The following is a 15520-nucleotide window of genomic DNA, read 5'->3' on the forward strand; positions in this document are numbered from 1 at the left end:
TATTAAGAAAGTTCAAATTTAAGTTGCATATGTAACTAACAGCTAACACACCTTAAGTTTAAAATTAAGTAGCCAATGATCCCATAAATAAAAATGTGCTTCCTCATTAGACTGAAAATGGCTGCAAAGTAGTTACAGTTTACTGATTAGAAATCTATTCTCGAATAGTAACTAAAATTGACTTTTTTTTATTTCTTTCTTTATTGTGAGACAGGGTCTTGCTCTGTTGCCCAGGCTGGAATGCAGTGGCACAATCATTCCTCACTGCATCCTAGACCGCCAGGGCTCAAGTGATCCTTTCACTTCAACCTCCCTGGTAGCTGTGATGACAAGCACATGCTACCACACCCGGTTAATTTTTTGTACTTTTTTGTAGAGATGGGGTCTCACCATGGCTGGTCTCAAACTCTTGGGCTCAAGCATCAAGCAATCTGCCCACCTTGGCCTCCCAAAGTGCTGAGATTACAGTTGTGAGTCACCACACCCAGCCACCAATTTTCAGGCATTTGCACAAGAAACTAGATAGAATCTCAGATATGAAAATAATGATTGCATATTCACTATACATGACGAAATATGCCAAAACAGTTATTTTATATCATTATTTATCATATTAACACTTAGAATGCTATTTACTCATAGAACCTTGCGAATTGAGTAAAAATTACCACTAAGGCAGTATCATTTACCTGGAATCACACTGCTAGAACTGGTATACTAGACGAATATAAAACTTAAAGTATTTTGCCATAAAATCATGAAAAGATACATCATTCACATTAACAAGAGGCTAAATTTCAGTATGGTAATCATTTTGAAATTATTCCATTACTATAAAATTACAAAGTATTCAGGGAAAAGAACCTAATTCCTTCAAGTCATTTATATGTTTTATTGTATGCTTAAAATTAAAATACATGATAACTTGATATAACAATGTTTTCTCTTATTCTTTTTATCACATTTTGTATTCTTTTTTTAATTAGAGACAGGGTTTCACCATGTTGCCCAGGCTGGTCTAGGACTCCTGCGCTCAAGTGATCCACCTACCTCGGCCTCCTAAAGTGCTGGGATTTTAGGCATGAGCCTAAACACCCAGACTCTTATCAACTATTATTATTTTAAACAGCAGCATAATGTTCTATCCTATGTGCATATCATAATTTGCTGCACTTTTTTTCCAATTTTTTTCACTGTTCATATAAAATTGTAATTAGCATTTTCATACAGTTGTTATACATTCTTTCTTTTTAATACCTTATTTTTACTGTAAGTTTTCATACATTCTCAATTTTCTTAGCCAGGCGTGGTGGCAGGCACCTGTAATCCCAGCTACTTGGGAGGCTGAGGCAGGAGAATTGCTTGAACCCAGGAGGCAGAGGTTGCAGTAAGCCGAGATCGCGCCATTGCACTCCAGCCTGGGTGACAGAGAGAGACTCCATCTCAAAAAATAAATAAATAAATAAATGTTTTAAACATAAACAAAAGGCAGGCCAGGTATGGTGGCTCACGCCTGTAATCCCAGCACTTCAGGAGGATGAGGCAGGAGGATCACCTGAGGTCAGGAGTTCGAGACCAGCCTGGCTAACATGGTGAAACTCCGTTTCTACTAAAATACAAAAAACTAGCAGGCCTCGTGGCACGCACCTGTAATCCCAACTACTCGGGAAGCTGAGGCAGATGAATCGCTTGAACCTGAAAGGCAGAGGTCGCAATGAGCCAAGATCATGCCACTGCACTCCAGCTTGGGCAACAAAAGCAAAACTCCGTCTCAAAAGAAAAAAAAAATACACATATATATATACACACACATATATATGTATACACACACACACACACACACACACACACACAAAAGGCAATAGAAATGAGGATGCTAGATAGGGAGTCTAGGCAAAGGATTTATAAACAAGATAATCCTGAGATATTTGTAGGGGAAAATATGGAGATGAAAAGGAGGTTCAAAATATGGGCTGAAAGCTAAGAACTGAGTAGGGGACACTATAAACACAATCTGAAGGAATACATAAACTATAAATAAAAGAAAACAACAGGGGAGCTTAGTAGGAGCAATTTCATTAAAGTGGCATGGACAAAACTATACTGCCAAAGGCTATGAAGTGAACAGAAATCCAAGTAGAGGTCAGAGAACACATTAAAGAAGGTCAGAAGAAACAGAAAAAGAAACAGAGGACCCTAGACTTGAAGAGGTACAATTAAAAGATGGCTGCTTAAGATCTCAGATACTTGGGCATATTAAAAGGCTGAAGGAAAAAGAGCCAATGTTGTACACAATAAATATATATAATGTTACCTGTCAAAAAAAAAAAAGCAGGAAAAAAAGAGAACTTTAAGTTTTTGGACAAGCTCCAGATGTTGAAAAACACAATTCTGGATGAACCCCACATAGAAAATAGGGAGTAATCTCAGAGGCATTAAGAGATGTATCTTTCCTTGAGAAACTGTGTACTATTCTCTCTCAAAGTGTGTACTATTGGAGTTAAGTCCAGAGGTAAAGGGTTGGAAATCTGGGAGAAGGTCATACCTACTGACCTTTACACAGGAAAGAGACTCATCTGTTAGAAGTAAAAAAAGAGGCAGGAGTAAAGGAGAGTTTTGAGAAGCTAAGTTTGTCAATGACACGTTCACAACTGCTTGGTCAGGTACCTGCCAAGCTACGCAATAAAGAGGCTACACTTTGATTAAGGTATGTAAGTTGAGTATCATACGTCTGTATTTGACTCCTTTTATAATAATAACGTTTGTTTTCCAACGTCTATTATACACTTTAGGGAACATAAAAACGGATAGAACATGGTCCCTAAACTTGAGGAACAGTTCAGATACTATTTCATATTTTTAAATGAAAGTATAACATTCCCAAAAATGTTATATATTAACTTCTAATAGGTTAAGAAATGAGGTTTTTCATTTCCTTGCAATAGAATTAATGCAAAACCATTTCAAGCTAGATAGACCTTCAGATGTGAGATACTTTAAGGAGATTTCAGATTTTGAGATACTTAAGGAGAAATTACAGAGTGATCACTACAAATAGTTTCAGAAATGCCACACTAGGCTTAGAGAAGGCAACTCATAAGGCAAATACTCCTAAAAATTTTCCATTCGAGGCTATTGGCAATTAATTATGTTATCACACCAAACACTTTTGCATACAAGATTCTTTTTTTAATTTTTTTTTTTTTTTTGGCAACAGACTCTTACTCTATCGTCTAAGGTGTCATGTAGTGGTGCAATTCTAGCTCACTGCAGCGTCTAACTCCTAGGTTCAAATGATCTTTCCATCTCAGCCTCCTGAGTGGCTAGGACTACAGGTATTCACCACCTCACTCAGGTAACTGCATTTTTTATAGAGATGGAGCCTCACTATATACCCCAGACTGGTCTTAAACTCCTGGTTTCAAGCAATCCTCCAACTTCAGCCTCCTAAAGTGCTAGGATTACAGGCTTGCGCCACTACACCCGGCCCAAAATTCGATTTTAAATACACGTGTATAAAATATCAAAATGTTGCCAAATTGTTGAATTTCATTAAGAATACTGTTTTTTGTTTGTTTTTGAGATGGAGTTTCACTCATCGCCCAAGCTGGAGTGCAGTGGCACCATCTTGGCTCACTGCAACCTCCACCTCCTGGGTTCAAGCGATTCTCCTGCCTCAGGCTCCCGAGCAGCTGATATTACAGGCGCCCACCACCACACTCGGCTAATTTTTGTATTTTTAGTAGAGATTGGGTTTCACCATGTTGGTCCTGCTAATCTCGAACTCCTGACCTCAGGTGATCTGCCCGGCTCGGCCTCCCAAACTGCGGGGATTAAAGGCGTGAGCCACCATGCTTGGCCAAGAATAGTGTATTATATACAATTATACTAGGAGCAAAACAATAAAATACTTGCCATTTTCACAACTCTGCTTTTAAGGACTCCAAGTTAAATACACTTTTAACTTACATAAATGAAATACAAAAATAATATTCCTTTTGTGTAGTGGTTTCAAATAAGTTACAGCTAGCAGGTTCAACATTCTTAAAAATATCTTGTAATGTGGGCCGGGCTCGGTGGCTCATACCTGTAATCCCAGCACTTTGGTGGGCCGAGGCGGGCGGATCACCTGAGGTCAGGAGTTTGAGACCAGACTGACCAACATGGTGAAACCCCGTCTCTACTAAAAATACAAAAATTAGCCAGGCGTGCTGGCAGTTGCCTGTCATCTTAGCTATTCAGGAAGCTGAGGCAGGAGAATCGCTTGTACCCAGGAGGCAGAGGTTGCAGTGAGCCGAGGTTGCGCCACTGCACTCCAGCCTGGGGACAGATCAAGACTCTGTCTCAAGAAAAGAAAAGAAAAAAAAAACTTGAAATGTTTTCACCTTTTGTTTACTTTCCACAGGTTGGCATAGGAATGAGGTTTAAAGGGCTCTGCATTCTAAATTTAGGAGAAAGGAAATATTGCCAGAAAAGGCAAGCCTAATAGAATTCCCTCAGGCAATGTGAAAACTGTACAGGTCCAGAAGAAAAAATCATGAGAAAACAAGAGAACTGTATTATTAGCCACATCTGAGAAATATGACCTTCTCTTTATTTAAATTAACATACAGTTTATCTCTATAATATACTTCGACTATAAATTTGGTTAGCCTAATGAAAACACTTGTCACAAGATAAAACTGGTAATTTTTTTTTCAATCAGGACTTGGCAAAGTTTAAAAAAAAATGAATAAAGTTAAAAATTTGGGTTTTTGGGGTTTTTTGTTTGTTTGTTTGTTTTTTGAGATAAAGTCTCACTCTGTCTCCAGGGGCTAGAGTGCAGTGGCCCAACTGTGGTTTACTTACTGCAGCATCGACCTCCCTGGGCTCAAGCAATCCTCCCACCTCAGCCTCTCCAATAGCTAGGACCACAAGCATGCACCACCATGCCTGAATACTTTTTGTATTTTCTTCGTTTTTCGGTAGGAAAAGGTTTCTGCATGTTGCACAAGCTGGTCTCAGACTCCTGGCCTCAAGGGATCCACCCGCTTCAGCCTCCCAGAGTGCTGGGAGTACAGGAGTGTTCATAATTTTCAATGACTTATTTTGGTTTTACTCACTGCAAGAGCAGCAGTGAGTAACACACAACTTTAACATGAATGCTACTATTTTAATATCATTTAAATATTTCATATTTAATAAACAGCCTAAGAAGTTTGAATGTGCTATCGTTAAATCACTTTTCTTAAGCAGTGTTTTTCTAACTTAGGTGCACATATACAAATATAAAAGAAAACTGGCCGGGCGCGGTGGCTCAAGCCTGTAATCCCAGCACTTTGGGAGGCCGAGGCGGGTGGATCACGAGGTCAGGAGATCGAGACTATCCTGGCTAACATGGTGAAACCCCGTCTCTACTAAAAATACAAAAAAAAAAACTAGCCGGGCGTGGTGGCGGGCGCCTGTAGTCTCAAGCTACTTGGGAGGCTGAGGCGGGAGAATGGCGTGAACCCGGGAGGCGGAGCTTGCAGTGAGCCGAGATCACGCCACTGTACTCCAGCCTGGGAGACACAGCGAGACTCCGTCTCAAAAAAAAAAAAAAGAAAAGAAAAAAAGAAAACTTACAGTATTCAGCTAATTTCACTTATCATACACCTGTTCAAAGCTGGGACCACGTGTTAGTCTCTTCGTTCACTGCACAGTACTTTGCACTTAGTGGACATTCAAATATGTACTAGATAAAATAGGTTTGTTTTGTTTCTTTTTTTTGTTTTTTATGTTTTATTTTTTGAGATGGAGTCTCGCTCTGTCGCCCAGGCTGGAGTGCAGTGGCGTGATCTCGGCTCACTGCAAGCTCCGCCTCCTGGGTTCACACCATTCTCCTGCCTCAGCCTCCTGAGTAGCTGGGACTACAGGTGCCCGCCACCACACCCGGCTAATTTTTTTTGTATTTTTAGTAGAGACGGGGTTTCACCGTGTTAGCCAGGATGGTCTCAATCTCCTGACCTTGTGATCCGCCCGCCTCGGCCTCCCAAAGTGCTGGGATTACAGGTGTGAGCCACGGTGCCCAGCCCATTGTTTTTTGTTTTGTTTTGTTTTTTTGAGAGAATGTCTCACTCCATCACTCAAGCTGAATTGCAGTGGTACGATCTCAGCTCACTGCAGCCTCAACCTCCTGGGCTCAAGTTATCTCCCACTTCAGCCTCCCCAGTAGCTGGGACTACAGGTGCACACCACCATGCCCAGCTAGTTTTTGTATTTTTTGTAGACACAGGATTTCACCACGTTACCCAGTCTGGTCTTGAACTCCTATGCTCAAGCGATCCACCTACCACAGCCTCCCAAAGTGCTGGGATTACAGGCATAAGCCACCGTGCCTGGCTGATAAGATAGTTTTCATACAAATATTTTATCATTATCTGTCATAATAAAATTTCTAGCTTTTTTGTGGCGACAGTCTGTGATCAGCTACAAAAAATATTTAAAGCACACTAAACAGTGATTACAAATCCACTATTTTTGAACCCAATATTATTCTTACCTAACTTTAAAATACAAAACTACAACCAATATACTGCAGAGACATTTTACTGTCTCCACTGAAACTGTCTTATTAGAAGTTGGCTCAAAACATTCTTATTTGGTTTTGAGAATATAGCACAGCATCATAGCTATAGGTCATATAACAGCATAACCTGTAATTTTCATTGTGATTTTATGTCACTATACCCTATTTAAACTCAATAAAAATGGTAATAAATTACATACATAGAGCCTTCAGAAGTATTCATTTAAGTCATACGTTGGAAGAAATGTCTAGAAAGTCAGGTTCAGTTGTCAGTGTTATCACTCTAATCTATCTTATTAACTATTTAAAACTGTAGCATTATATATCTAAAGTCGTATAGTTTACCAAACCTACCAGACTCTCTGTATTATTAAAGAGATAACACATAGTTGAAATATACTTTTAAAAAGTTGAAACAGACTTTAAAAGTTGGCACTTTTAGGCCTTTATATGCCACTTTATAGGGTAGGAAATATTTAATAAGCAAAAAGTTATTTCCTGCAAATGTTTTCAAGTTCACTATTTTGTTTTTAAAAACTCTAAAATATTTTGTATACTTATAAATAATATACAACCAAGTAGGGGGAAGTTAAAGAATTTGAAATAAACATTTTTTTTTTTTAGCAAATACTTTCTAAAATTTCCACAGTAAAATAACTGTCTAGCCAAATACAGCCAAGTTTTTATTTTCTAGCAACCTTAAAATAATTTTCTTGGTAATCCGCATTAAATCAAATATAATTTATAAAAGCTACAAAATTTTTAGGGTGGGGAGATCGCCTCAAACTCTATTGATTTCAATGCCTACCAAATCTAAACTGTTTTTTCCAAACTAGATTAGAAATGAAAAAATTTCTGATCTTGGAACGTGCTTGATCTTGGAGGCTAAGCAGGGTCAGACCTCATCAGTACTTGGATGGGAAAAGGTGTTCCAGCATAAACAGTTGCGCAAAATAAAAAGAAATTATATCTGACCAGCCTTGGCAATCCTTTACTTTCATCATGATCAAGAATTATATAAAAGAATCAGTCTTTCACAACTTAGATCTTTAGCTAAAGAAAGAAGTACAGCTCAAATGAGCAAATACCACATTTTCCTTTATTATGCTTCTCTAAATAGCCACTTTTCTTTAAGTGTGACCTTTTTGTTTAAAAACAAAAAAAGACAAGATTCGCAGCAAAGAAAACGCAAGGTGAAAGTGTACCTGGAAATCTGGTCTTTAAAAGAGATATTTATCTCAGAAAAGGTGAAAAGGACTGTGTTACAGACATAGGTCTGAGTTTTAATTCATACATGATGTATCTGAGTTTTATTTTTTATTATCTCCAGAAACTAAAAGGATATATCCTATAACTCAAACTCATTTTAACAGCAATGTTCTATAGTCTTCGCACTTGCAGCTTCAGATTAGTCCTGGAACATAAGACTTTTTTTTTTTTTTAATTGTAGAAAAAGCTTATCTTCCCCAAACTCCACCTTAAGGAAAAGTCTCTCAGATTGAAGAAACAAAAGGCAGAAAGAGGAAGGGGTTGGGGGAGGGATTTTAAAAACTGAGGTCAAGGATGATAAACAGAGATGCTATTATTTCACAAGACTGATCACTTAGCAGGTCACTGACTTAATCTTTCCTTCAAGCTATTACAATTTTTCACTAAGTGAACTCTGGTCTCCAGCAACTTGGACATTTAAAATCATAGCAGCCAGGCTCGGTGGCTTACTGTAATCCCAGCACTTTGGGAGGCCAAGATGGGCAGATCACTTGAGGCCAGGACTTTGAGACCAGCCTGGACAACATGGCAAATTGCCGTCTCTACTAAAAATACAAAAATTAGCCGGGTATGGTGGCAGGCACCTGTAATCCCGGCTACTCAGGAGGCTGAGAAAGGAGAATCACTTGAACCTGGAGGCGGAGGTTGCAGTGAGCTACCACTGCACTCCAGCCTGGGTGACAGAGCGAGGCCCTATCTCAGAAATAAATTAATTAATTAATTAAAGCCAATTTCAGTCTCCCAAATTCAATTAAACCAAGCTCTTCCCCCTTCTACTGTCCAGTCTCCCCTATCTCACCTGCCTCACCACCCACTGTCCCACTCAGTCTCCTACAGAATGGAAAAGGTCTCATTATTTTAGAAAATTAGAGAAACTGGGCCTGGCACGGTGGCTCACGTCTGTGATCCCAGCACTTTGGGAGGCCAAGTCAGGAGGATTGCTTGGGCCCAGGAATTCAAGACCAGCCTGAGCAACAAAGCATAACCCCATCTCTACGAAAAATGAAAAATTCCAGGTGTCAGTAAGACCATGTTAGAAAGAAAGAAAAAAAAATGAAAAAATTAGCACACATGGTGGCGGTACCTCCTGTAGTCTCAGCTATTTGGAGACTGAGGCAGAAGGATCTCCTGAGCACAGGAGGTTGAGGCTGCAGTGAGCTATGATCATATCACTATACTCCAGCCTGGGCCATGGAGCAAAACCCTGTCTGTAAAAGAAAAAATAAATACAAAAATAGAAAAAATAAATATAAAAAGAGAAAAGATTAAGTATAAAAATTACAGAAATTAGTTTAAAGTAACAAAATACATGTAGGGTCAAAAATATGGTCCTCAGTTTGCTCCCTTTCAAGGACTTTCTGTTGAAAAAAGCCTTCGCAAGTACTAACTTGGCATTAACTGCCAAATATAAAAGACAAAGTAAATCTGCTTAATAACTTAACTGTCTCCAAACCACAAATGCTGTCCTAAAAATACAATACATATTGACAATACTCATCTAGTTGTTTTAATTTCCACACAGTAAGAACAGAGGCTCTAGGTCCCTGGTATAACAGTGGTGTCTCAGAATCCAGACAATATGCTGCCTTTGTTTAGTAACATATGTTCCAAGTATCAACTAAGGAGAACAGCCTGATCTGCTAAAAAGCTCAAGGTTTCATTTGACAAACTTATAAATGTGTTACATACATCCTGCAAATATCTATTCTATCTTGGTCCTACAAGTGACTAATATTCAAAACAAAAGCTCAAAGCTACAGAAGCAGCACACTAAGTTGTTCTTCCTCCAAACCACTCTTAACTACATACCAAGCCAACCAAAAGAAGTGAACTATTCTTCCTTAAGTAGGCCACATAAGTACTAACTATCCTAAAAGCCTCCACTGACTCAGTACTTCTCTAAATATATATTCTTAATATAAGTTGCCTAAGTATTAGGCAAGATACATATTTTTAAGCAGTTGGATCCGGAACCAGTTAGGACATTTAAAATAATTCCTTTAGACACGAACAGACACTCTTCAAAAGACATGTGTGTGGCCAAACAAGCATATGAAAAAAAGTTTATCACTGATCATTAGAGAAATGCAAATCAAAACCATGAGATACCATCTCACACCAGTCAGAATGGCTATTACTAAAAAGTCAAAAAATAACAGATGCTGATGAGGTTGCAGAAGGGAAGGCTTATACACTGTTGGTGGGAATGTAAATTAGTTCAGCCACTGTGGAAAGTAGTGTGGTGACTCCTCAAAGAGCTAAAAACAAAACTACCACTGGACCCAGCAATCCCATTACTGGGTATATATCCAAAGAAATATGTATTGTTTTATCATAGAGACACATGCATGCATATGTTCATTGTAGCACTATTCACAACAGCAAAGACATGGAATCAACCTAAATGTTCATCAATGGAAGATTGGATTTTTTAAAAATATGCTGCATATGTACCATGGAATACTACGCAGTCATAAAAAAAGAATGTCATGTCCTTTGCAGGAACATGGATGGGGCTGGAGGCCATTATCCTTAATAAATAATGCAGGAACAGAAAACCAAATACCAGACGTTCTCACTTACAAGTGGAAGCTAAATGATGAGAACACATGGACACAAAGAGGGGAACAACAGACACTGGGACCTACCAGACGGTGGAGGATGGGAGGAGGGAGAAGAGCAGAAAAAGTATTGAGTACTAGGCTTAGTCCCTGAGTGACAAAATAATCTGTACATCAAACACATGACACAAGTTTATCTATATAACAAACCTGCACATGTACCCCTGAACCTGAAAGTTTAAAAAGAAAAAAACATACATACATATATATATATATATAAAATCCCTTTAGACTTACACTGGTATCATACACAAAAGATTCCCCATGACAAAGCTCTCGAAAAGTTAAAAAAGAGAAATACTACATCCCAGTGAAAGGCTGGGGGGCAGGGGGTGGGGGGTGGGGGCGGAATATCTTTTAAAAAATAAACACACTGATAGAGTCCTCCATTTTAACAAAGTTTTAGTAGTTTGTCTTCAGAAGTAACTTCCAAGTTAAACACACCACATTGGAAGTCTCAACTTTGGACATTAGAAAACCAGGACAGCTACAACACGAATATTTATTTTGGCAGCGATAAATCAAGTTATTCTGTGTCCTCTAAGAGTTAAGAGGCAGGAATAACAACTTCTTGAAGCATTTTTAAATATGGAGAATTTCCACAGAATATCTTTGAATCTAAATATTACCATGACATCTTTTCATCTCCAAACTTAAATGTGAGGTTGCAATGGGAACTACATTTTTATGCCTTTGAATTAACCACCAATAGTGCAATTCTAATTTACCTCAACATCATACTTGGTAAACTGTTGCTACGAAAATAACACTTAATAAGTTAACTCTCTTACCTGGTAAAATAAAGTTAACTTCAAAAGTTACCAAGATAAGTCATACTAACCTTCAAATAAAAAATAACATGCAAACAAGCATTCCATGAAATAGATGTGAATCAGGTCTGAAAAATAATATTGTAGCATTCTGAAATTTACATTTTCCCTTTCCTCCTTTCCATATGCTTTTGGGTTCATGCATCAAATATTAAAAACAAAAGCTCATTCAAAAAATTAATTTGATAGCTGCTGCTTTTTTAAGTTGCAGGGGTGCAGGGAGGCTCTCCATATCTTGCATTAAACATAAAAACCTATGTGCCCATGCCACACTTGCAACAGCAACCTACCTCTGTAATTTACACCCTATTTTATGGTATCCAAAAAGTTAAGAGTATTATCTACAGCTTCTTTTCAAGCATATTTACAAGAAGTAGTATCTCATATAAACCATCCATTTTAATGTGACTCTAAAACCCCATGCCCAAAAGCCAATGACACTGGTTTATGAGCAAGGTAATGACTAGTTCAATGGAAAATATATTTTGACAATAAACTAAGTAAGGCTGGCTTACCATGTTATGATCTGCTTGCCTAATATGTATGTTCAGCTACTGTAGTCAGCAAGGCCCAAATATAAAGTTGAAACATTTAATGGCCAGTTCTGTTCTAGATTTCAAACTCATCTTACTTTTTTACAACAGTTTTAATCTAAGTTTCTCCACAAATACTTTTTTCTTAGAAAAGAGATCCCCTTGGGTGGGGGGGAGACTTTAAGGAACAAATTTTTCCAAAAAAACGACAAGCCCAAACATCACAAATATTTCAACACATCTCTGCCTTAACACAAATTTTAAATACGTAAATTTCAAAAAAGAAAAACCTCAAACAGGTTAAGCATTATATTTCATAAATAAGAGTCCTCTGCACTTTATGAATGCAGCCATAAATACACCAAGAAATATTTCATTGACTTAAAACTAAATAACTGTATCTGGCTGGTAAAACTGCAATTACTGATAAGTGTCACGAAAGCATAAGATAATCAATAAAACTATGAAAACTTTTTTAAAAAAATGTCAGTCATATTTTGTTTACTTAAAATACTAAGCTTAATCATGACCTATCTAAACCTTATCATTGCTCATTGTATAAAATTAGCACTGCACTTGCAAACATAAGCAGAATCTAGACTTATCAAACATATGGTGAGACTTCACCAGCTTCTGAAAAATTAAATAAGAATATAGGATTAAAATGTCTTAGTTGGGTAAACAGTAACCACCGTTACGGCTCAAGACTTTTCATCAAAAAATCTGATCAGAAAGGAAACCTCTTTAAAAATTTTAAAGAGCCCAGCAACCAAAACTTTGAAATTAACTGAAATGGTTTGAATATAAGTACTCCCACTTCAGAAGCTACAGCTAAAAGCAAATACCTAAAACAGCAAAAAGGGAAAAAGCGTCAGCAGATCTCCAAACTACTAGAAAGTACGCAAAAGCACACGCGCAGACTGGTTTGCCAGCTAACTTTTCCGGCCCTGTACCAGACAGACATCAAAACAAAGTTGACAATAGAACCAACTATGAGCTTTCCCTCTAAACTGGACGATAAACTGAAATTTTTTGCTGTTGCTAATAGAAGCCCCTTATTATAATTAGAAGCAGCCAACTGACAGGTGGAAAAACAAATTCCCTAACAGAGCAGTAAGAGGTTGTGAAAACACGGTTCAAAGGCCTGAACGTGTTACGACTACTCTGTAACAAGTCCAGGGTAATTTACGCATACACTCTTCAGCGCAATTCCTCAAGCAGAGATGAGACTGGGGAACAACAGGATTCCCCGAGAGCCACATACCATTTTACAACAGCCGTCTCCCTCCCGACAGAGAAACAGACATTCTCCTCCAAAGTCTTTCTGCCAGTTCTCCTAGTGCGGCGAAGGGAAGCGAGCGGCCGCCACCGTAACGAGAGAAGCCGGCAACAGCCCCGCCGCGCGGCCGCCACGCCTTCCTCCCGCCGCCGCTGGGGACGCGGAGCCGCGGATCACATTTCTCCACCCCAACAATCACACGCACGCACGTCCCCAGAGTTGACACCCTGCAAACCCGCCGCTCCGCGACGCTGGGGACGGGGCCACAAAGCCGGGGACGGGGCCATCGGCTGGGGTGCTCAACCTGCGTGCGTGCGCGTGTTTGCGTTTGTTCCCCTTAATGAAAGGAAAGAGATCTCCGTCGTTACGGCCTTGGGCTGCCGAGGGGGAAGAGGCTCCCCGTGGGACTAAACAAAACTTCGGTTGCTGGGAAGAGCCGTTGCGCAACCTTGGCAGGGGGAGGGGGAGGCCCAGGCCCCCGAGCCCCGGCCAGGCGCGGCTTCCCGGAGGCTGCGGCCCCCGCGTCCGGCGGCCCAGGGCCTGGCGTGGCGCCGGCTTCGAGGGAGCGGCCCATACCGGGCCACACCGCGGGGGCTAGGGCGGAAACTGGGAGCACGAGAGCACTGGGGATGCGGATGGGGCACGGGACGCGCAACGAGTGCAGGCCGCTCCGGAGGGGTCGGGCCAGACCCGGGTCAGGCTTGGGGTTCGCTGGCCGTGGAGCCCGCGGACGGAGCCGATCCCCACACCCCGGGGTGGCGGCGCCCCTCGCTCGACTCCCTTACCTTCCTAGAGGCCTGCGCTCTCTCCTCTTCGGGCGGCCGCAGCCCTGGGCATGTCCGGGGTGGGGCGCAGAGCCGTGCCGGGGACTGGGAGCCAGGCGCTTCAGCAGGCGGCACCACCCAGCCCGGGCTCAGCCCCTCTCCGCGGCCGCTGCCATCTTGTCCTGGCGGCTGAGAGGAAACGGCGAAACACCCTCCCGCGACCGCTGCCGCTGCTGCTGCTACTGCTGCTGCTGCTGCTCTGGCTGCTAAGCGCCGGGCCTGTCTCCCTCATCTTCCTTCCCGGGGATTTGGGGTGGGGACGGCTTAGCTAGGGCGAGGGGTAGTGGGAGGCCGGTTGGCCTCCGGCTGCTGGGGCCTACGGGCGACGCAGGGTGCGGGGCCCACGGCGGTTGGGGCCCATTCCTGACGCCCCGGCCGGGAGCGGAGAAGGAAGACAGGCGGGAGTGGCGGCGACGACGGGGCCCACGGCTTGATCTCCTCAGGTCGCCGAGATGCCGGCAGTCGTCACTGAGGCAGCTGCTACCAGCCGCCCCAGCCTCGGGCCCCTCCTCCGCGCCCGCCGGCCTCGGCCACCGCCTCCGCAGCGCCACCGCCCGCCCGGCAGCGCTGCACGCCCAGCCCGGGCGGCTCCGCTCGGCTCTGGCCGCTGCTCCTCCGTGAAGCCCCTCCCCGGGGTCCGCCCGCCAGTCCGCAGCCGCGCCCTTGTCTCCCGGAGTCCGCCTGGCAGCCCGTGCGGCCCCGACCCGGAGTCCCACAAGCCAAGCCTCCCGCGAAAGAAGCATCCATCAGTCCCGCGCTGCTATTCTGAACCTCACTCCATGCCCCCTCCGCCAGAAATACACATTTTAAAAAAGATCCCAATACCCGAAGAAAGGATTAAGATGCGGAAGCAGGATTTTACAGGCCTTTCGAGATCCCGGAACCGTAATTAAGGATCTGTTTCTCGGCATTTAGTCGTTAAGGGTCCAAAAATACGGAAAGGGGAAATGCTCAGTCAAATGAACTACCTCAATCTAAAATAGATTCTGCCCGCTCCCCTATCCCAAAGAGTGAAGAGAATTGTAACGCCAGGTTAAAGGATGGGGGAAAGGTTCTCTTGGAAATTTTTCAAGAGCACCTCTACTGTCCAAAACCCCGTAATTGTGAAGTTCGCCCACCTCCACATTGGTGATTCTCCATTAAATTAGTCGGTTTAACCCCCAAAGATCAGTTTCCTTCCTCTTGGAGATTAGGAAATCAACAGAATGGCCTGTTTCAACTCACATAATCGTGGAACCATAGAATTTTAGGAATGAAAGAACCTTTGCGATCCTTGGTCCCAACTCTTACACTCAGGAGTTCCAAGAAGTTTAGGTGACATAACCAAGGTTATACAGTAAAGCCCGTGTCTCCCACCCGCTCTTTCCTCCTTACTTTTCCCTAGGAAACAAATGGCTTTCTAATACCTCACATTCAGAGTTGATTTTCTTTAATACCGGTTGCGTCAGGTTCCCTTTGTTCTGAATCAATGTCTAACCTTTTGGGAAACAAACACCTTTCTCTCTGGAATGGAAGTGTCCTTTTTTTGTTTCCTTCATAATCTTAACTAGGAAGATTGAATTTACCACAGATGTATTTATTCCCATTTTCTTTTCTTTTTTTTTTTTTTTTTTTGAG

At 41.6% G+C, this 15520-nt stretch overlaps 1 protein-coding gene across 6 annotated transcripts in view; it reads right to left on the bottom strand.

The window, feature by feature from the left end:
• LOC105471525 (homeodomain interacting protein kinase 3) overlaps positions 1 to 15103 on the bottom strand; it is a 101360-nt gene extending 86257 nt beyond the window's left edge. For 2 of the 6 annotated variants that reach the window (XM_011724027.3, XM_011724021.3), the window contains exon 1: positions 13865 to 14000. Coding sequence is in view for 2 of the 6 variants with exons in the window: in XM_011724025.2 (XP_011722327.1) it covers positions 15022 to 15043 (22 nt within the window). In the remaining 4 variants the exon portion in view is untranslated. Of the gene's footprint in view, positions 1 to 13064; positions 13466 to 13864; positions 14001 to 15021 lie in introns of those variants that run through there. The other 4 variants (XM_011724025.2, XM_011724020.2, XM_011724028.3 and 1 more) reach the window with 4 other exon arrangements.
• Between the last annotated feature and the right edge of the window lie 417 nt (positions 15104 to 15520).

The sequence above is a fragment of the Macaca nemestrina genome, chromosome 12 (genome assembly GCF_043159975.1).
Source record: "Macaca nemestrina isolate mMacNem1 chromosome 12, mMacNem.hap1, whole genome shotgun sequence".
NCBI lineage: Eukaryota > Metazoa > Chordata > Mammalia > Primates > Cercopithecidae > Macaca > Macaca nemestrina.